This window comes from Equus asinus, chromosome 9 (assembly GCF_041296235.1).
Source record: "Equus asinus isolate D_3611 breed Donkey chromosome 9, EquAss-T2T_v2, whole genome shotgun sequence".
In the NCBI taxonomy this organism is placed as follows: domain Eukaryota; kingdom Metazoa; phylum Chordata; class Mammalia; order Perissodactyla; family Equidae; genus Equus; species Equus asinus.
In genome coordinates this window covers 11,749,312-11,771,225 of record NC_091798.1, presented here as the reverse complement: position 1 = coordinate 11,771,225, position 21,914 = coordinate 11,749,312, and the positions used below count along the sequence as shown (strand labels likewise).

The following is a 21,914-nucleotide window of genomic DNA, read 5'->3' as shown; positions in this document are numbered from 1 at the left end:
TCACAAGCCTTTGTGATATACAGGAAGGTATGATAAGTCCCATAAGAGTTTGGAACAAATTACTATGAGAATTAGTGATACAGGTAAGAATTTCCAGAAGATAGTTTAGATACAGGCAAATAGCAATAACGTATGTCAACAATCAAGAGGAAAAGTCAACTCAACATTTGTTGAATTGCAAGAAGGCACCGTGAGGAGTTGATCATTTCATAGGGGACACAAACAGCAAACTATAATACAAAGCCCGGAATACGTTAAGGACCATGAGATAAATACAACGTGGTAGAATTCATTCATTTCACTTAACAATGATTATCATATAGGCAATATAACAGATATAAAAACAAAGAGGTATCTGCCACCAAAAATATAAACTGACATCAAAAGAGGTGGCATCTAAATTGTGTTTTGATGGAACAGGACTTCATCAGCATAGGTGGAAGAGAGGATTCCTGAGATCTGACCTAAGCCAATCTGGCCGAGGAGCCAACTACTGTTAGGTCCTTCCCGTGAACACCAGCAGCCTTCAACACATGGGCTTAGGTCAGCTCACATCACTGCTGACAAACAAAACAGTGCGAGCAGATGTGAAGAACCATGGTCCTCCACACTTTGGCTTGAATACAGAACAAGTGAGGAATGTAGGAAGAAAAGCTGGAAGGGAGGGTGGAATTCGAATTACTAGGACTTGAAATGCTTTCTTTCCCTTAAAGTGTAAATATCACCAGGTGGAACCCAGGATCCTAGCTACCTCGCGGCACTGAAGTTTGTTTCTAGGATTCCCAGGATCACACAGCACTACTCAGAGGGAAATATGTGATGTTCCATGAATCTATGTAACGGGCCAGTGATTCCCCTGTGCTGGCTCTCTTCATTTTCAGGGTACAGCAGTTAGGGCCAAGAGTGCCAAGACTTGTGTGCAAGATCATGTTTATCCTTGTCAAATCTGAAAGGACGTCTAACTTAGTCCAAAATCGGGGCAAAAATTGATATATTTGAGCCACAGCCACCTGAGGCAGGTCAATGAGGTCCATAAATATGCATGTGGTTTATTTCATTTGGACCCAACTTAAACCTTTGTCCATTTAATCTGCCTTTGGTAAATCAGCACACGGCTAGAGGTAAATGAGGATAAGTTATAGTGACAAAGTAAGATCCAAGCTCTTGAAGGAGTCACTAAACAAACTCACTCACTCCACTTAAGAAGCCAATGACAAGAAGGGGAAAAAAAGAGAAAAATTTCCAGTAACTTCACTCATCAGTTTCTCTCATCTCCTTGGCCTTGTGTCCAGCCTGTACTTCAAACAGCTCTAAAAATATCATTTATATCACACCTTCTTAATAAGATCCAATGTATTTTACCTAAATTACTACATTCAATGAGTAACATAGCCATTTAGAGGCAACACAGAAGGGAAATGACTCACTTAAGGTCACTTAGCAAACAAGGGAACCATCTGACAGCGAACGATAGAGTATAAACTGCCCATTAATTGTCTGGGGGTGGGCGCACTCACACACATGGAACAAAATTACCTTTCCTCAACTTTTAACATCAACTTCTGCTACCTTCTAACAGGGAGGACTAACCATTTTTCTCCCAGTCAGCAGCTCTGGAGTGCTTTCTAGTGATGAGCGCCTGAACATCAACTCATATTCCTAACGCAAGCGTTAAGAAATATCATATGATACATAAAATACAGTTTTCATTCTTTCCAGTCCACAGCACTAGACACAGCCTGGCGAATCTTGTATATTTCCAAAATGGATTACTACTTTTCTACCTCATTAATAGTAAAGCTGATTTCACCGGAGTCCTAAGTTTGAAAAACAGTCCCATAAACTACGTACAGTATTAGGCCAATACAAGGCCATGAAAGTCATTTGGTGGTTAAATTACCGTCAGCAATTGTAAATTCCGTTGTCTCAATCAAGAGTTTATAGTCTATATTAAAGACTAATCCCTATGAAGTAGGGCAGTTGGAGAAGCACTCTGGACCCAGCCTCAGGCAGGGGTAGGAGTCACAAGGAGGGTTACATCTTGGAGATTTAATTATTCTGCTATCACCAGCTTTATTTATTTATTTATTTATTTATTTCCTAGTAAACTAAAAAAGTCCGAGGAAAAAAAACAAATGAGAAAGAATCAAAATCAAAGAAAGTAGAAGGATGAAGATTAAGAAACTGGAGATACCCAAGAAGTCTGTTTCCTCTCTTTCTTATAGCCCGCTCTGGAATATCAAATGAAAGTTATCCTGTTAACCATTAAGTACCAAACTGGTACAGGCAGCACAATCACAAATACTTGAGTATTGAAGCTGACTCATAAAAACCTAAAAATATTTCATGCTTTAGGCCTTCAAAATACCATAAGTTTAACCCCTTGCCCTCCTTTAACCATGTTATTTTGAAACCAACGTAAAAAATATTTTTAACCTAGTTCTGGAAACTGTAATTAAAATGCAGTGAACACAAAAAGTCATATACAATTAGATTTTAAGGCATTATCACTCCTACATCTGATGCTAGATTTACTAAATCAGTTGTTAAGCACCTGTGCTATCTAAATAAATATATATGTTCATGAAAAGGGTTGCCTAAGAGTCTTAACTGGTATCCTCTTGAAGGAATACCAAAATCTGCATATGAAAAGCCATTTCAAAATTGATCTAGATAACTACTAAACTCTTCGTTAAATTTTCTAAGAATCCCACTTTATGATGCCCTTGAAATCTTTTCAGATCATAGACAAGCACAATCATGTAAAATCAAAATTTTTTTAAGTTAAAAGTATAGGAAGTCAGTAAATTTAGGCCACAGGTTTTTTTTTCACCATACACTCAAAGACAGCAAGTGGAGTACACTGTACTTCTTCTAATTCTTTTGAAAATAAAGACATTTTAGTTATTTTTTAAATGAATGGAAATGGAAGGAGCACAGAACAGCCAATTTCAGAGGTACCAAGTTACGATTTTTTGATATGAAGTACTCCTCCTGTGTAAGTACCTGTATTGTACATCTATAAGAATATGTACTATGTCATTTCAGTTAAGGTATTTTACTAAAATAACCCACTACAAAATTTGAGAATATCCAAGGCTTGACTTCAATAATAGTTTGATAAATTATACTGAAAAGGAAAAATTACTTAATAAATGAAAACCAAAAACTCACAAGTGACAGTATCCCTTAGAAAGCAACCACACACGCACGCACAGACACACAAATCAGAAACTACCGGAGCATTTTTTTCCCCTAGTTTTCAAGAATCCCGGAGAAGTCTAGTTCTGTGAATTATGCAAAGGACAGCAAATATTAAGCTGCCTCTGTATTTATGGTACTGTACTTCCATTTTTCAAACATGCATCTCAACTCCCCAGATACCATCATCCACAGAAACCATGCAGCTATCCAACAGACTTTCAGTGTCACCGTTTATTATTTATAGCGTTAAATGAGGGAAGTGGCTCTGATGTCACCGACCCTACTCAGTGGAATCACTGACTCAATAAACATTTTCACACTGGAGAAAATCTGGCTAGGAGAACATTTTGCTGGGTTAAGTACATTCTTTCACCTTTCCTCTCAACCCTGGAGTAGAAGTTGTTAGAGAGATACAAAGAAACTGTCAAGGTTTCCAGAGGAGAAACCTTGGGCATGTCCATTTGCTGAGGCAAAGACTTCCTCCTACAAACTCTCCAGAGCCCAGTTTGATTTCCCTAATGTTCAAATTGGCAGGTCATAGCTGCCATATTTTATTTCTTCCACCAAATCATTCACCAAGTAGCAAATTCTTCGCTTCTACTAGACACCCTCTCATGGTCCTGTTTCTAAAAACGCCTTCTGGCTCCAAGTCCTAAGGCAGAAGGGGGTTGGGGTTTCCGTGGGGCCAGGGAGTCTGGCCCGTCTACCACTGGTTTCTAACAGAAGAGTGATCGCTTCCCCAGGGGCCTAGGATTCTCCTTTTTGTTTGTTTGTTTTTGTAAGAAGAAAGAACTGGAGGCAGTGATGAGGACCACCCCTCCCCCTTCTTCCCCAATTTCCCAAAGCACCTCTGGAAAACGTGAAGTTACGGTTTTGCTTTCCTGGGAGATGGAATCCAGAGTACCTGGGGCCCTGCTATGCAAACATCCCTCTCGGCCGAGAAGGAAACCCTTTGTCCGAGAAGCCGGACACCACAGGGGCCCGGGTAAAAAGGCCCCTTATCCGTCACAGCCTCAAACCCAAGAGCTCCCCACCTCCATCCCTGCAGGCCTATCCTCGCATCCGCACAGCCCTGGGTTGGGGAGAGGGTGCTGAGACCCCTAGTAGGACGAGGAGACCGAGGCCCTGGCCGATCTCCTTCGTACCCCCTCCCACCAACATCTCACTCGGCCTGAGTGGGGCTTCCAAGAGCGGGGCAGGCCTGGGATGGAGAAATAGACAAAAAAAAAAATCCCCTTCTAAAAGAAGGAGAATGAGATGCTAGAGCGAGGGTGAGCTAAGGCCAGAGCATAAGCGAGCGAGGGTCGTTCGAGAGATGGGCCCGGAGACAGGACAGAGGGAGGGAGGACCGAGGGGCATGGAGGGGGCCGGGCCAGGTCTGGCCTGAGATCTCGAGGGATTCGGAGGAACTGCGCCGGGCCCGAGGCAAGGGAAGGCGGGGGCCCCAGGTCGGGGCCGAGGCGGCGGGGAAGGGCCAGAGCCGGCCTTGCGCCGGCCGTTGAGGTGGGCAGGCCCGCCCCGGGCCGGACGGACGGAAGAACGGACGGTCCAGCGGGCCGCACTCACCATGAGCTCGATGGTCTTGTCCTCAATCACCGAGTCGGGCTCCATGGCGGCCCCGCCTCGCTCTCCCCGCGCAGCAGCGAACGGCCCGGGCGGAGAAGGCGACGGCGGAGGCGGCAGAGGCGGAGGCGGCTCTCGCACCCACTCTAGCTGCCAGCCCGCCCGGGCCGCCGGCAGCTCCGCCCTCCCCCTCGGCGAACGCAGTACGCAGAGCGAGGACTACAGCTCCCAGCAGGCGCCGCGTGCCCCGCAGAGCTTTGTGGGAACGGGAAGCGCACACTACGCCAATCTCTCCTGGTAGCCCGAAGCTGAATTCTGAGCCGAAAGTAGCTCTGGACTGCGAATGCGGGACGTGCAAAGCTAAAGAATTAAGGGGTCCCTCAAGGTAGGACCTCGAAAGTGCCATGACTTCATATCCCAGAAAGCCATGCGAGTGGGCTCTCCTTCCGGCTAGTTTCTCCTGACTTCCTGGCAGCCCAAGGCTATCCGGACCGGGACGGAAACTCCGCGGCAACTCTTCACTTGTCTGAGAGATCCTGCGTGTGCGACCGATTTCCGCACATGCGCCGTCGGTGTCCGCAGTCCCCACATGACGCTTAGGGAGCGGCGCGGCTGATCCGCGAGCGCCGGGTGGTAGGGACAGATGTTGGAGACAGGTGGGTTCTAGGTGCGTTAGGAGGGCATGGTCTTGGGGCTCAGGTGTGAGAGGGGCCAGCGAGCCAGAGAAGCTCGGGCAAGGGAGGAGGCTCTGCGAGTTTGGGCACCCCAGGAGCGAGAGATTTGGAGATTTCGTTGGGGAGAGGGGTTATGGAAGTGAACTGTGGTTCTGTCTATATGCACCGCGAACTGAGGAGTTGAGCGATGAAAGGGAACCTGTGTATAGTGAGCCCCTCTTCGTTCGTTCGGAAAATGTTTATTAAACTTCCAGCCACTGCCAGGTACCAGTTCGAAACATTACAGACAAGGCCTCTGTTCTCACGGAGCTTAATTCTGATAGGGAGAAGACAGACATTAACCAAAAGCGAAGAACACAGCTGGAGACCTGGAGAACTCCTAGTGAATTCTGCCTCCAGCTCTGTGTGAACTCGGTCAGATCTGTCAGTGCCCTCTAACCAAAGACCGCCAGGGACACACAGAGGTGAACAAGCTAGGTGTGTTATGGGTTGCAGTGAGGGAGGACACACACCATGAGGAACCGTCGGGGCATCTCAGTTAGAGTTGTGAGGTTATCCGGGAGAGGGTTTAAGGAAGTGAGGCTTTACTCTGGATTAGATGCTGTCAGGAAGTGGGGGTAATTCTCTGATTGGGCATCTCCAGAATTCTTGCCTGAAAGGAGGGAACAGTAGACTGAGGCTGAAACTGTAGTTGGTAAAGAAGCTGAAGCCCCTCATTAGCCAGCATAGGGGATGTTTGCTCATTTTTTGTGGTTTGGACAATGTTCACGTTGTATCTGTGTTCAGATATAATTAAGGATTGGTCTTGTTTTTTGTCTTGATCTATCACGGTCACCGAATGGCCTCGTCTGATGTTTGTATTCTGTGAAATTATGTTCCACAGAGGCCAGGCTGTCATCTAGTAACATTACAGCCCAGCTGATTGTGCCAGGTCAGCTTCCAAATGTCAGAAGCTGCTTTCCCTTTCTCAAGTGTTTTGAGTTCTCTGCACCTGTAAATTGAGGGAACTGGATGACCTAGAAATCTTTCCATTTCCAAGGACCAAGTTCTGACAGAAATTTGTATGCATGCAGGACACAGTGTAAGTTCTGTGCAGGTAGAGTTTGAAGTTTCATTGTCCTTATCTAGTGCTTTCCACCAAGGAAACTGAAAAAGAAGTGATAGGAAGGAGGAGCACAGAATTGGAAAGTTACTACCACTGACTTGCTGTCTGAATTTTGCAAGACCCTTTCCCTTTTCTGGGCCTTGGGACATTCATTAGTAAAACAAAGGGGTTGGAATAAACGACCTCTGTTTCAGTTACCTATTGCATCATAATAAATCACCCCAAGACTTAGTAGCTTAAAATAAAAGTGGTTTATTATTTTTTACAATTGTGTGAGTTGACCGGACTCAGCTGGGCCCACATAGTATAAGCTGAGATTACTCATGGGACTCCAGTCAGCTGGGAGCTCATCAAAGCAGCTTCTCATCTTCTAAGGCCTCTCTTCTCCACCTGGCTTCTTATCATGCAAACTTCTGCATGGCAACTAGCTTCAAGAGGACAAGCTTCAATGAGCAAATGCTTGTCAAACCTTTGGTTGCACTACACTCGTTAACGTCCCATTATCCAAAGCAAGTTATATCGTCAAGCCCAGAGTCAATGTAAGAAGGGACTAGACAAGCTTATGAGTACAGAGAGTCAGGGTTCATTAGAGGCCACCAATGTAACAGCCAACCAAGACCTCTAAGGTCCCAGTACTCGCCACAGAACTTAGCACGTGTGGTTAGGGTAAGAGTCACAAGCTGAATATGATCCCCTAACGTTTGTTCATTCTACACCATCTATTTTATCATTTTAAGATGTGACAGTTTCACATTTTAAAATCTGAATTTCCAGCTTCTCATGAAAAATTCAACTCACTATACTGGATCTGAATGGCAACAATATACAAGGGTTAAGTAGCAACTGCCTTCTTTATACGAAGCATGTACTCTATAGATTTCCTCTGTCACCATCACTCCCTGTTTGTCATATATGGGTGCTTCCCTCATTTAAGTTGTGTGCCTAACCATGTAGATATTTGAGTTTGCAACCCTTGGCGTTGGATCTGTACTGGAGATAACTCCAGGTTTTTGTCCTTTTATTAAAACCATATCCCACCTTCAGAGGAAAAAGTACTAATATTATTGGGTCAGATTCTAGGAGTGCAGTGAGATTATGAAGTCATGCATGTGATAGAAGTTTTAACCAAGCTAGCTGAGAGGCAACCAAGGCTGATGAACCAAGGCTTAGCACTTTGCTCTCTCCTCTTCTCCAACAAGAACTCAGGTGCTCCGTATGTTTCTTGCTTCAGACTTGGTGCTAGCTTGTGATTAGATTTGGTCATAGATAAAGGCAGAAAACCTTGAGGCATATTTTCCCCTCAGTTTTTCAGATAGCTCTGCACTGGGGTTTACAAGACATCATAACAATGAAGTGGAACAGGTACGTGATCCCTTAACTGAAACCCTGAGGTCCAGATATGTTTCAGAATTCAGAATCGCTTATATTGTACAAAGGCAGGATGGGGTACGTACTGTAATGTAACACTCCCAGTGGGGTCTAGGACAGCACTTCATAATCAAATACATTGTTTTTTCTGCAGCAGAACATGCGCATGCCTGTTATCAATTTATACCCTCTCAGCTCCAAATCCATCCTTCTTTTCCATGCTTTGAAGTACTGGAGTGGGACCCTGTAAATATTTCTCCTCTGCCAGCTGGGGCAGTGTTTAACTTTGTCGACAGAGAGCTCTAGAAGAACACAGCTGAATGGAGAGCCTCCTCTTCCTGGTCCCAGTATACCTTCTTTTCCTTCTTGCCTTTGTGGCACACAGCAGCACATGGTTTGCAGAACTGGATCCCCTGCTCTTCCACACGGGTGGCTGGGACATCCCGAGGGTAGCTTCCCAGTGAGTTCAGTGGCAGCTCAGCAGGCAGTTTCCTGCTTGCCAGCCCCAATCTGTAGCACTCAGCAAACTTCACCCTCCGATGGGCCGTAACTACCCTGTCTCCTGTGAAGCCTGAATCTCAGCCTAGCAGTGAGGTTGGGAAGGCTCCTCAAGTTTGTTGCTTCTTTGGGTACTCTGCCTCAGCACCAAAGGTAGTGGCTGCTCCCTATAGCTGCTATTTCTGTATTCTTTAGAGTTGTCTTTACCCCTTAGTACCTAGTACTTTGTTGCTAGTTAATAATTCTCTGTATTAAATTTTAAGAGAATATGGTAGATGTGAGGGTGTGTCACTTCCGAGACTAGATGATAAGAGGTTGTGGCTTCCTCCTTGCTCTCTCTCTTGGGTCACTCACTGGGGGAAGCAGCTGCCATGTCATGAGGACATTCAGGCAACCCTCTGGAGGTGTCCACATGGTAAGGAACTGAGGCCACCTGCCAACACCCAGCACTTACTTGCCAGGCCTGTGAGTGAGCCATTTTGGAAGTGGCTCCTCCTGCCCCACTCAAGCCTTCGGATGACTATAGCCTCATTCAGCATCTTGACCTAGTGAGAGACCCTGAGCCAGAACCACCCATCTAAGCCATTCCTGCATCCCTGGCCCACAAGAGACTGTGTGAGATAGTGTTTCTTATTTTAAGTTGCTAAATTTGAGCTAATTTGTTATACATCAGTAAATACTAAGAGAGGTACCAAAAAGAAAAAAAGGTAATTCAAAATATTGGGCTCAAATCTCTTTTAATCGAGGCACCATAAACCCTTGGTGGGGCTTTGTCTCTTTCCTTTTCTTATGAATGCTGTTGAAGGTAAAGAGTAGCATTTTCAAGTGGTATATTTTGACCTATGACGAGGTTTTTGAATTCAGATACATTATAGAGAGGGATAGTGCACGGAAATTTTGACTTGTCATTTCCAACTAACATCAGAGAATGCAATTCTGTTGAGGGAGAATCTTGTGAAACCATAGGAAAGAGGGTGTTGGTAAGAAGTGTTAAGGGCAGCAGCCCCCTATTTTATCCACATAACAAGGCTCCGTGCCTTATTCAGCTATCTGTAGAATCCAGAAAAAAAGGTAGTTATCATGAAGTACATATTAGCACATTTATTTGAACTGAAAAACAAGCCAGACTTTTTTCTGACAGAGCCTAATTTGGTTGACTGGTTTGGTAAGACTGTGTTTGCCAATCATAGATATTAGATGGGTTGAATCTTTACTTCCACAATTTTTAGGTAAATACATTTAAAGCACATAAGTAAAAACATTTCATGAATTAATTTATTTGGCAAACATGTATTGAAATCAATATTTGTTTTTTCCCAACCCTTTTTAAACTTATCGGGTTACATAAGACACCTCCAGTGAGCTGATAAAGAACAGTTGTGTTAGTCAGAAGAGAATATTCTATGCCACAGTGGCAAATTAACCCTGTGTATCAGTCAGAATTCAGTCAGAGAAGCAGAACCACTGAGTGTATTAAGGGATTTTTTACAAAGAGTCGACCTTACGTGATTGTCAAATCTAGTTAAGCAATCTCTGTAAGGCTGTTGTCTTCACAGTATACACTGGATCTTAAAGTCCCTGGGATAGGCAGTCAAGATGAAAAGATGGATGTAAGATGAGGGAGAGCAAGCATGAATCGGACTGGAGTCCATAAGGACAGACTGAAACCTGTGTCAGTTCTTAGAGCCTCTAAACTTGCTGGTATGGCTGTCCTGCAGAGGCTGGAGCCCTTTGTCACGGAGGCACATACACCTGACGCTAGAATTGGAGAAACTGAAGGAGGCTCTAAAGGAACATGGAGCAATTGCAGACCCAGCCACTCCTTACATGAAGGAGGTGTGCGAGTGGATCAATGACTGTGTATATGGGCTACAAAATGGCTACAGTTTCACTTCCACTCTCCAAGTCCCACTGAATCTACTTTGTGGCCCACCCTCAGAAACACAGAGGAATAGAATTAGGGAAATGTAATTCAGCCTAGCCAAGCTGACACATTACTAAGTTTCCACATCCTGGAAACATAGTGGCTTAATACATATATTTTGTTCATGTAAAGTCCAAAGGGGTCAGCTAGCCCTCTATCTTATAATTATGCCATCTGGAATCCATGGTCTCCAGTACTACTGGAGCAGAGGGGGTGATGGGGAGGCTCACCAGCCTTATCTCAGAAGCACCTTATTCCTGCTCACTGTTTGGTGGACAGCACATAATCACCTGGCCCCAAGAAGCTGCAAGGGAAGCTGAACAATGCCCTTTTCCGGTATGCCCAGAAGACAGAAAAGGAAGCAGGATTTGGTGAGCACATAGGATCATATAATTAATCATCATTTAATAAATCTTGGGAAAGACTTTTTGGTATACTTCCTAGAAAATGAGAAAGTGAATTTTTCCAGTGACTATAAAAAACCCTTGTACTAGTCAGGTGGTTTCCAAGTTTGCTCAACAAAATTGCAGGAGGATTGAACTGAGTTTTAATGATAATTTAAAATAATTTCTCTGACAGATCACTATGTAATTTTTAACATAATAACTTGGAAAGAATCCAAAGAAGTTGTATAACATGGCTGTGAAACAACTTTCATTCTCATATGGACAAGTCTTCTCAGAACTAACATTGGAAAACCGAGACCTAAAAATAAACTCGATGCTGAATCTTGTCTCATTCCAGCAACAAGTAATATTCATGCACGGATATGCAAACTTTTTTTAATTATTTGCTGATTTAAAGATGTAGTTCCAATAAAATTCTGTGTTTATGTTTAATCATTATCAAAATGTCAGTGTACTTATTGTTTGACAATTGTTCTTAATAACAATTATAATGATAATTTAATGCAAAAAGTTTTTTGCTAATATTTTGAGACTGTGATCACAGAAAATAAAAATTATAGCACAATATGCAGAAAAGAAGTATGATAAGGTGAGCAAAGACTTTCAAACATAAAATTCCTTGGGGAAAATAGAATGGAGATATGAGTTCAGGGAGAAAAAAAGAATGATAAAAAATTTCCTCCTATTAGAAAATAGGTTACTCAGGTATATTTTAAAAGGATAATGGTATAAAATTGTCATATATTTAAATTTCATTGAGAAAAGTGACAACAGTTTATTTTTTTATTTAAATTTTTTTTGCTGAGGAAGATTCGCCCTGAGCTAACATGTCTTGCCAACTTCCTCTTTTTGTATGTGAGTCACCACCACAACATGGCCACTGGCAAGTGGTGTAGGTCCACACCTTGGAACCTAACCCAGCCTCTGAACTGAAGCCCACTGAACTTAACCTCTAGGCCCCTGGGGCTGGCCCAACAGTTTTATTTATTTATTTATTTATTTATTTATTTATAGGAAGATTAGCCCTGAGCTAACTGCTGGCAATCCTCTTTTTGCTGAGGAAGACTGGCACTGAGCTAACATCCGTGCCCATCTTCCTCTCCTTTATATGTGGGACACCTGCCACAGCATGGCTTGCCAAGTGGTGCCATGTCCACACCCGGGATCCAAACCAGCGAACCCCAGGCCACTGAGCAGAACAACCAGTGTGCCACTGGGCCGCCCCCTATTGTTTTTTATTTTATTTTTTTTGTGAGGAAGATTGGCCCTGAGCTAACATATGTGCCATCTTCCTCTATTTTGTATATAGGAGGCTGCCACAGTATGGCTTGATGAGTAGTATGTAGGTCTGCACCCTGGATCCAAACCCGTGAGCCCTGGGCCACCAAAGCGGAGCGTCCGAACCTAACCACTACACCACCAGGCCAGCCCCAACCAACAGTTTTGTTTTTAAATGTCAATATTTATAATACATTGAAAATTACATTCTTTTCAGCTATTTGAATTTATGCTAAAAAAGTTTAGATATTTTAAGAAATGAGTAATTGCATAACGTTTCAAAATTCTTTTGGGGGATACAGAAGAAAAAAGGTTGAAGACCATTACTCTAGATGACTCTGGCAACTGCAGAAAGGGCCCTGGTATCCCAAGTGCCAGACTGGCAAGCCTGCAACCTTGAACAAGCATAGACATCTGCCAAGAAGTCCTTGGCCTGGATGTGAAAGAAGTGGATTTGGAAAGTAGCTCCCCTCAATAATAACTGGAGACTACCAGTTAGAGTAATCATCAGAGAGCCAATCCACTGGCCCCGCTTCTCAGCCCGAGGAGCTCTGCAGTGGGCTGCCCGCCACAGCGCTGAAGGCTGTGAGCAGCTGAGCTCCGACGCGCCTTTCCAGCCTCTCTTCTCACTGCTGGCCCTCCCCTCCAGTTCCTGCTCTCCGCATTTCTCTGGACAGACCATCAGCCCTCACAGCTCCCTGCCTCATGCTTGCCGGTCCCTCTCCGGCGGTTCTTCTCCCATACCAAGGAAGACAAGATGGGTGCTTACAAATGGAGTACAAAACGAGAGCCATCAAGAGGCAGGGCAGTGCAGAATTCAGCAACTTTGCTGTGAACTTTTTGCCAGAGCCTATCCCAGGCCCTTCTGGAGGCTCTAAGCAGCTTACAGGTTCCAAGTATTGAGAAACTTATCTTGGGGCTGGCCCCATGGCCGAGTGGTTAAGTTTGCACGCTCCGCTGTAGGCGGCCCAGTGTTTCGTTGGTTCGAATCCTGGGCGCGGACATGGCACTGCTCATCAAACCACGCTGAGGCAGCGTCCCACATGCCACAACTAGAAGGACCCACAACGAAGAATATACAACTACGTACCGGGAGGCTTTGGGGAGAAAAAGGAAAAAAATAAAATCTTTTAAAAAAAAAAGAAAAAAAAAGAAACTTATCCTAAGGAATATCCTAAATTCTGAGGAAACGGGCCAGCAGAGAACAAGCAAGGAGGGATGAAGTTATATAGGGATCTCCTGATGAACTCGATACCAGCTGCTAGAACACAGAGTTTATGAGACTGAGGTTTCAAGCATTAATCCCAGTGAGTTTTGCTCGTGTTTTCAGTTTATGGTCTCTTGTTGATGGCCTTATTCTGTTCCCTCCCACCTGAATAGGAGTTGTGTGCCTGCCTCTGCCTTTTTCCTCTCTGCTAGAGAAGCTTTGTAACTAGTAGGGGCTCAGAATTACCAAACTTGGAGCCAAGTATATGCGCAAGGAGCCTTATCTCTGTAACAGGATGTCAAAATGGGACTCTTTCAGTCCAGAGTTTCAGCTGTGGCCTCAAAGGTGAAAACAATAGGTGCCATTTTAATGCAAAGTCTTAGATGAAATCTGGAAGGCTTGCAAAGAAGGTTGTCAGAAGAACCAGTTCTGCCAGCCACTCAGCCCATCCCCTGCTTTGAGGATGTCCAGGAGAGGCTTGGAGACTGACAGGCAGACTTGGGAGAGGAGTTAGAGAATTCTTCCCTCCCAGAAGTGCCCAAGTGCACCCCAGGGGTCTTCAGGGACCACTCAGAGATACTGATGTGTGTCCCCAGAGTTAGGAAACATGGGCACTGGTTCCTCATTCATGTCTGAAAAAGTAATGTGTAGGTAGGTCAGAGGCTGAGTGGGAGCATCCTGTGGCCACAGACAGATGAGACCTTCTTAGGAAGGTCCTACACTTCCAAAGTTCTGAAGGGCAAAGATGCGTGTTTTGTGGGAGCCAGTTGTAGATTCCACAAAAAGATTGTCTTGAAATAGCTGCTCACCAAGAGGACCATTTGGAGGGTCAGGGTGATCCCAACAGGTGTGCCCTGTGAGGTGTCCACCACAGGAAGCCAGAGATTAAGAGGGGAAGGGGGTTTCAGGCAGCTAGCCAAAGGAGGTCTCTTTCATATCTGGGAATAACAGGAACCCCCAAAAGTACCCCATGAGAGAAGACACCAGGATTTGACATGAAATGAAACACTTAGGAGATACTGGTGCCAGATTCCAAAGGGACAAGTCAAGACATTTTCTCCCCTGCCTGAGGTTGGGTTCCCCAGAAGCAGACCCTGGGATGAGGATACTGTACAAGTGTTTATTAAGAAGGGCGTAATTAAGAAGTGCTCCCAGAAGAAATCCATTAGGGAGTTGGGGAAGCAAGAAAGGCAGGTTGCTCTGCAGGCAGAGTTCCACAGAAAGGAGTTGGAGCTTCAGCCTGATGCTGCATGAGTGCTCCAGAATGGAGGTTCCTCCTCAGAGTTTGTCCTGACTTGAGGTGAGGGCGCTGGGCTTCCGAGTCCTAGGTCAGTCAGTCAGCGCCCAGGCACTTCTGGCTCTCTGTGCTTCCGGCGAGAACAGTATGAATCAGAAGGGAGAGCACTGGAAGCCAGGGGAGAAGGTTAAAGGGATCTGGGTGGAGCATTAACAGTGTCTGCAGAGATCATCCCAGTACCGCTCAGATCTACTTGTATTTTACATTAAATTCATCCCGTCACTGCTGCTTCAGGATCGGAATCGGTCACGATTTTTAGGGGGAGATTTAGAAGAAGGTCAGGGGGTGAACTACAACCTCCTCTGCTGCAGTTGGTCCGAAGGCTGTAAATAACAATCCGTCACCTTCCTCTCTGTGTGCTCTAGAGTCCCCTCACCCTGGACTGATACTTCCGCTGTTGGCGGCGGCCTGCCTTGAAGGGTGTCTCAGACCTTCATCCCTGAGGGGTCGGAGGCCCAGGATACCCACGCCTTTATCAAGCTAGGATTGCTGTAATTGGCCGTTCACCATTACAACCGCCCTGAGATTGCAGGGCTCACTGAGCTAGTACACTGAAGGCACGTGCGTGGCGCCCCTTCCATCCTCCCTCATAGGGAATGTACAAGTCCTGCTCTGGTTCTTCTCAATGGTTCGTCGCATCTGCCTGGGCTCCTCTAGCCGAGTCTTCTGGATTCATTTCCCTCTTATTTCCCTTCTGCAGTCTCAGTTGTCTGTGTTAGTTTCCCGTGGCTACCACAGCAAATTACCACAAGCCTAGTGTCTTAAAACAACAGAAATCTATTCTCTCACAGTTCTGGAGGCCAGAAGTCTGAAATCAAGGCATGGACAGGACCACACTCCCTCAAAGGCTCTAAGGGAGATTCCTTCCTTTCCTCTTTTTTAAATTTTTCTTCCATTTTTTAATTGTGGTGAAATAGACATAAAATTTATCATTTTAACCATTTTTAAGTGTACAAGTTCAGTGGCGTTAAGTACATTCACATTGTTGTACAACCATCGCCACCATCCATCTCCAGAACTTTTTTCTTTTTCCCAAACTGAAACTCCATACCCATTAGACACTAACTCCCCATTCCCCCTCCCCACAGCCCCCAACAACCACCATTCTGCTTTCTGATTCCGTGAATTTGACTCCTCTAGATAGTTCATGAGTGCAATCATACAGTATTTGTTCTGTTGTGACTGGCTTGTTTCACTTAGCATAGCATCTTCAAGTTTCATCTGCGTTGTAGCGTGTGTCAGAATGCCTTTCCTTTTTAAGGCTGAATAATATTCCACTGTGTGTATATACCACATTTTTGTTTATCCATTCTTCTGTTGATAGACACTTGGGTTGCTTCCACCTTTTGAATTGTGAATAATTGTGAATAATGCTGCTGTGAACATGGGTGTACAAATCTCTCTTGAAGCTTTGTTTTCAGTTCTTTGGGGTATATACTCAGGAGTGGAATTGCTAGATCATATGGTAATTTTACTTTTAATTTTTTGAGGAACTGCCATTACTGTTTTCCAAAGCAGCTGTACCATTTTACATTCCCACCAGCAATGCACAAATGTCCCAATTTCTTCACGTTCTCACCAACACCTCTTATTTTCTGTTTTGTTTTTTTATGGTAACCATCCTAATGGGTGAAGTGGTATCTCATTGTAGTTTTGATTTACATCTCCCTTGTCATTAGTGATGTTGAGCATCTTCTTATGTGCTTATTGATCATTTGTATATCTTATTTGGAGAAATGTCTATTCACGTATTATACCCATTTTTTAATCTGGTTGTTTTCTGGGTTTTTGTTGTTGTTGAGTTGTAGGAGTTCTTTATATATTCTGGATATTGATTCCTTTCCAGATATATGATTTGCACACATTTTCTCCCATTCTGTAGTTGCCTTTTCATTCTGTTGATAGGATCCTTTGATATACAAAAGTCATAAATTTTGATGTTTTTCTTTTGTTGCCTGTGTTTTTTGGGTCATATCCAAGAAATTATTGCCGATACAATGTCATGAACCTTTCCCCTTATGTTCTTCTAAGAGTTTTATAGTTTTAGCTCTTACATTTAGGTCTTTGATCCACTTTGAGTTCATTTTTGTTTATGGTATAAAATAAGGGTCCGGCTTTATTCTTTTGGCTTTCTTACCTCTTCCAGCTTCTGCTGGTTCCTGGTATTTCTTTTCTTTTGGCAGCATAATTCCAATTTCTGTCTCTGTCTTCACATGGCCTTCTTCCCTTTGTCTCTTTCTTTTTCCTCTGCTCTGTATCTTATAAAGAACCCATCATTGGCCCACCCTAATCTAGGATGATCTTATCTTGAGATCTTTACCTTAATTGCATCTGCAAAAACCCTTATTCCAAATAAGGTAACATTCTGAGATTCTCGATATACATATTTTGGGAGGGACCACTATTCAGCCCACTAAGATATCCATCCTAATCTCTTTTGCCACAAGCAATTTTACTACCAATCCTTATGTTCCTTTTCCTTAGAACAATCTTTAGCATCCTCTGCTGCATGCTACTTAAGGAACTCCACTCAACCCACTTAGCACCAGTCATGATCTATTGGCTTTTTAACTGTAACTCTTCATTATTTTCACGGTGGTTGCTTAGGGATTATAGTATACCTCCTTAACATTTCACAGTCTGCTTAGAATTGATATTTTGACCCTTCACGAAAATATAGAAACCTTGCAACTCAATGGATCCATTTATTCCTTCTCGTCTTTTATGCCGTAAATGTCATATGTATTATATCTACATACATTATAAACCTCACAAGGCAAAGTTATATATTTTGCTTTAAACACCGTTGTGTATTTCTTTTAAAAATCAGAGGAAAAAATAGTCTTTTGTATTTACCCAGTTATTTGCCATTTGTGATTCTCTTTATTCTTTGCTGAATATCCAGTTTTCCATCTGGAATCATTTCCTTTTAGTCTAAAGAACTTCCTGTAGTATTTCTTGTAGTGCATCTCTCCTGGCAATGAATTCTTCTGGTTTTTCTTTTATCTGTTAATGTCTTTATTTGTCCATCATTCTTGAAGGATATTTTAGCTGGATTTAAAATTTTGGTTTGAGCAGTTTTTCTTTCCACGCTTAAAGATGTTGGTCTTCTGTATTCGTTTCCTAGGGCTCCTGTACAAAATTAACCCAAAGTTTGTTTGTGGCTTAGAACAAAAGAAATTTGTTCTCTCACAGTTGTAAAGGCCAGAGGTCCAAAATCAAGGTGTGGGCAGGTCTGCACTGCCTCCAAAGGGTTTAGGAAAGAATCCTTCCTTACCTCTTCCACCTTCCGGTGGCTCTAGGCATTGTTTTGCCTCTGTATTTCTCTTCTTATAAGGACACTTGTCATAGGATTTAGGGCACACCTAGTTAGTACAGAATGATCTCATCTCAAGATCCTTAACTTAATTTACATCCGCAAAGACCCTTTTTCCAAATAAGCTCACAGTCACAGATACCAGGGGTTAGGACTAAGACATATCTTTTTTTTTTTAATTGAGATATAATTGACATATAACATTATATTAGTTTCAGGTGTACAACATACTGATTTGATATCTATACATATTACAAAATGATTACCACAGTAAATCTAGTTAACATTCATCACCATACGTAGTTACAAATTTTTTTTCTTATGATGAGGACTTTTAAGATCTGCTCTTTTAGCAACTTTCAAATGTACAGCACAGTATTTTTAACTATAGTCATCACACTGTACACTATATCCCATGACTTATGTACTTTATAACTGGAAATTAATACGTTTTGACCCCCTTCACCCATTTCACTCACCCCCTCCTACCCCCCACCTCTGGCAATCACCAATCTATTCTCTAAACCTATCAGTTTGGTTTTTTGTTTGTGTTTAGACTCCAAATATAAGTGAGATCATATGATATGTGTCTTTATCTGTCTGACATTTCACTTAGTGTAATGCCCTCATGTTGTTGCAAATAACAAGACTTCCTTCTTTTTTATGGCTGAATAATATTCCGTTGTGTGTATATACCACATCTTCTTTATGCATTCATTCATTAATAGACACTTAGATTGCTTCCTTGTCTTGGCTACAGTAAATAATGCTACAATAAACATGGGGCTACAGATAACTCTCTTCAAGTTAGTGTTTTCACTTCCTTTGGGTAAATACCCAGAAGTGGAATTGCTGGATCATATGGTAGTTCTATTTTTCATTTTTGAGGAACCTCTATACACTGTTTTGTATAGTGGCTGCACCAATTTACATTCCCACTCAGAGTGCACAAGGGTTCCCTCTTCACCATGTACTTGCCAACACTTATTATGTCTTGTCTTTTTGATCATACCCATTCCAGTAGATGTGAGGTGATATCTCATTGTGCTTTTGATTTGCATTTCCCTGACGATTACCAATGTTGAGCACCCTTGCTTGTACTGTTGGCCGTCTGTACGTCTTCATTAGAAAAACGTCTATTCAGATCCTCTGCCCATTTTTTAAATCTGATTGTTTCTTTTTTCTATTGAGTTGTAGGAGTTATTTATATATTTTGGATATTAACCCCCGTATATTAAATCACATATACGATTTGCAAATATTTTCTCCTATTCCGTAGGTTGCCTTTTCATTTTGTTGGAAGTTGCCTTTCCTGTGTAGAAGCTTCTTGGTTTGATGTAGTCCTCCTTGTTTGTTTTTGCTTTTCTTGCCTTTGCTTTTGGTGTCATCCAAAAATGCATCACCAAGACCAATGTTAAGGAACTTACCGCCTATATTTCCTTCTAAGAGTTTTATGGTTTCAGGTCTGCATTCAAATCTTTAATCCATTTTGAATTAATTTTTGTATATGATGTAAGATAGTGATACAGTTTTATTCTTTTGCATGTGGTTGTCCAATTTTCTCAGCACTGTCTGCTGAAGAGACTGTGATTTCCCTATTTTATTTTCTTGGCTTCTTTGTCATAAATTAATTGACCATATATGTTTGGGTTTATTTCTGAGCTCTCTATTCTGTTCCATTGATCTGTGTGTCTGTTTTTATGCCACTACCATACTGCTTTGATTACTATAGCTTTGTAATATAGTTTTAAATCAGGGAATGTAATGCCTCCAGCTTTGTTCTTTTTTCTCAAGATTGCTTTGGCTATTTGGGATCTCTTGTGGTTCCATACAAATTTTAGGATTGTTTCTTCTATTTCTATTAAAAATGCCATTGGAGTTTTGAGATAGGGATTGCATTGAATCTGTAGAATGCTTTGGGTAGTATGGACATTTTAACAATATTAACTCTTCCAATCCATTAGCGTGAAATATCTTTCTCTTTTTTATGCCTTTAATTTCTTTCATCAATGTTTCATAGTTTTCAGTGTACAGGTCTTTCATGTCCTTGATTAAATTTAGTTCTAGATGTCTTATTCTTTCTGATACAATTGTAAATGGCATTTTTTTAAATCTCTCTTTCTTATAGCTTGTTATTAGTGTGTAGAAACACAAGAGGTTCTTTTTTTTTTTTTTGAAAGATTGGCACCTGTGCTAACAACTGTTGCCAATCTTCTTCGTTTTTTTCCTCCCCAAATCCCCCCAGCACATAGTTGTGTGTTTTTAGTTGTGGGTCCTTCTAGTTGTGGCATGTGGGATGCTGCCTCAGCATGGCCTGACGAGTGGTGCCATGTCCACGCCCAGGATCTGAACCAGCGAAACTCTAGGCCACTGAAGCGGAGTGTGTGAACTTAACTACTCGGCCATGGGGCCAGCCCCAACAACAGGTTCTTGTATATTGGTTTTGTATCCTGCAACTTTACTGAATTATTTTATTAGTTCTAACACTTTTCTGATGGAGTCTTTAGGGTTTTCTGTATATAATATCATGTCATCTGCAAATAGTGACAGTTTTGCTTCTTCGTTTCCAATTAGGATACCTTCTAGTTTTTTTCTTGCTAATTTCTCTGTGTAAGACTTCCAATACTGTAACAGTGGACTTAAGTGGGTGTCCTTGTCTTGTTTCCTGATCTTAGAGGAAAAGATCTCAGCTTTTCACCATTGAGTGTGATGTTAGCTATGGGAATGTCATATATGGCCTTTATTATGTTGAGGTACATTGTACATTCTCTATATACCCACTTCATTCAGAGTTTTTAGCATGAAAAGATGTTGAATTTTGTCAAATGTTTTTTCTGCATCTATAGAGATGATCATGTGATTTTTTATCCTTCCTTTTGTCAATGTAGTGTATCACATTGATTGATTTGCCCATGTTGAAACATCCTTGCATACCTGGAATACATCCCACTTGATCATGGTATATGATCCGTTTAATGTATTGTTGAATTCAGTGTGCTGATAAAATTGGTGAGGGTTTTTGCATCTGTGTTCATCAGGGATATTGGCCAGTAATTTTCTTTCCTTGTGATGTCCTTGTCTGGATCTGGTTTCAGGGTAATACAGGCCTCATAAAATGAGTTTGGAAGTTTTCCCTCCTTTGCTATTTTTGGAAGAGTTTGAGAAGGATTGCTATTAATTCTTCTTTAAATGTTTTGTAGAATTCACCAGTGAAGCCATCTGGTCCTGGACTTTTGTTCGTTGCAAGGTTTTTGATTATTGATTCAATCTCCTTACTAGTACTTGGTCTGTTCAGATTTTCCTCTTTCTTCATGATTCAGTCTTGGTAAGTTATTATGTTTCTAGGAGTTTATCCATTTCTTCTAGGTTGTCCAATTTGTTGGTGTATAATTGTTCATAGTAGTTTCTCATGATCCTTTGTATTCTGTGGTATCAGTTGTCACATCTCCACTTTCATTCAGATTTTATTATTTGAGTCTTCTCCTTTTTTTCATGGTGAGTCTAGCTAAAAGTTTGTCAATTTTGTTTATCTTTTCAGAAAACCAGTTCTCAATGTCACTAATCTTTTCTATTGTCCTTTTAGTCTCTATTTCATTTATGTCTGCTCTGATCTTTGTATTTCCTTCCTTCTGCTAACTTTGGGCTTTGTTTGTTCTTTTTCTAGTTCCTTGAGGTGTAAAGTTAGGTTGTTTATTTGAGATCATTCTTGTTTCTTTTGTTGTTGTTGTTGTCTTGAGGAAGATTAGCCCTGAGCTAACATCTGCCACCCATCCTCTTCTTTTTGCTGAGGAACACTGGCTCTGAGCTAACATCCGTGCCCATCCTCCTCTACTTTATATGTGAGATGCCTGCCACAGCATGGCTTGACAATCGGTGCGTAGGTCCACACCTGGGCTCCAAACCAGCGAACCCTGGGCCGCCCTAGCAGAACATGGAAACTTAACCACTGCACCACTGGGCCAGTGCCTTCATTCTTGGTTCTTGATGTAGGCATTTATGACTATGAATGTGCCTCTTAGAACTGCTTTTGCTGCATCCCATACGTTTTGTTGTGTTGTATTTCCATTTTCATT

At 42.4% G+C, this 21,914-nt stretch overlaps 1 protein-coding gene and 1 long non-coding RNA gene across 15 annotated transcripts in view; one reads left to right on the top strand and one right to left on the bottom strand.

Moving 5' to 3' along the window:
* FBXW11 (F-box and WD repeat domain containing 11) overlaps nt 1-5,326 on the bottom strand; it is a 124,925-nt gene extending 119,599 nt beyond the window's left edge. For 4 of the 14 annotated variants that reach the window (XM_014850867.3, XM_014850861.3, XM_070517090.1 and 1 more), the window contains exon 1: nt 4,771-4,960. In XM_014850867.3, coding sequence (XP_014706353.1) covers nt 4,771-4,815 — 45 coding nt within the window. In that variant the 5' untranslated portion in view covers nt 4,816-4,960. Of the gene's footprint in view, nt 1-4,770 lie in introns of all 14 variants that reach the window. The other 10 variants (XM_014850863.3, XM_070517091.1, XM_070517092.1 and 7 more) reach the window with 7 other exon arrangements.
* On the top strand, nt 5,304-11,049 carry LOC123288954 (uncharacterized). Its single transcript, XR_006532601.2, has 3 exons — nt 5,304-5,423; nt 7,851-7,908; nt 10,916-11,049. It is a non-coding gene; the product is annotated as an uncharacterized lncRNA (long non-coding RNA).
* The last annotated feature ends 10,865 nt before the right edge of the window (nt 11,050-21,914 follow it).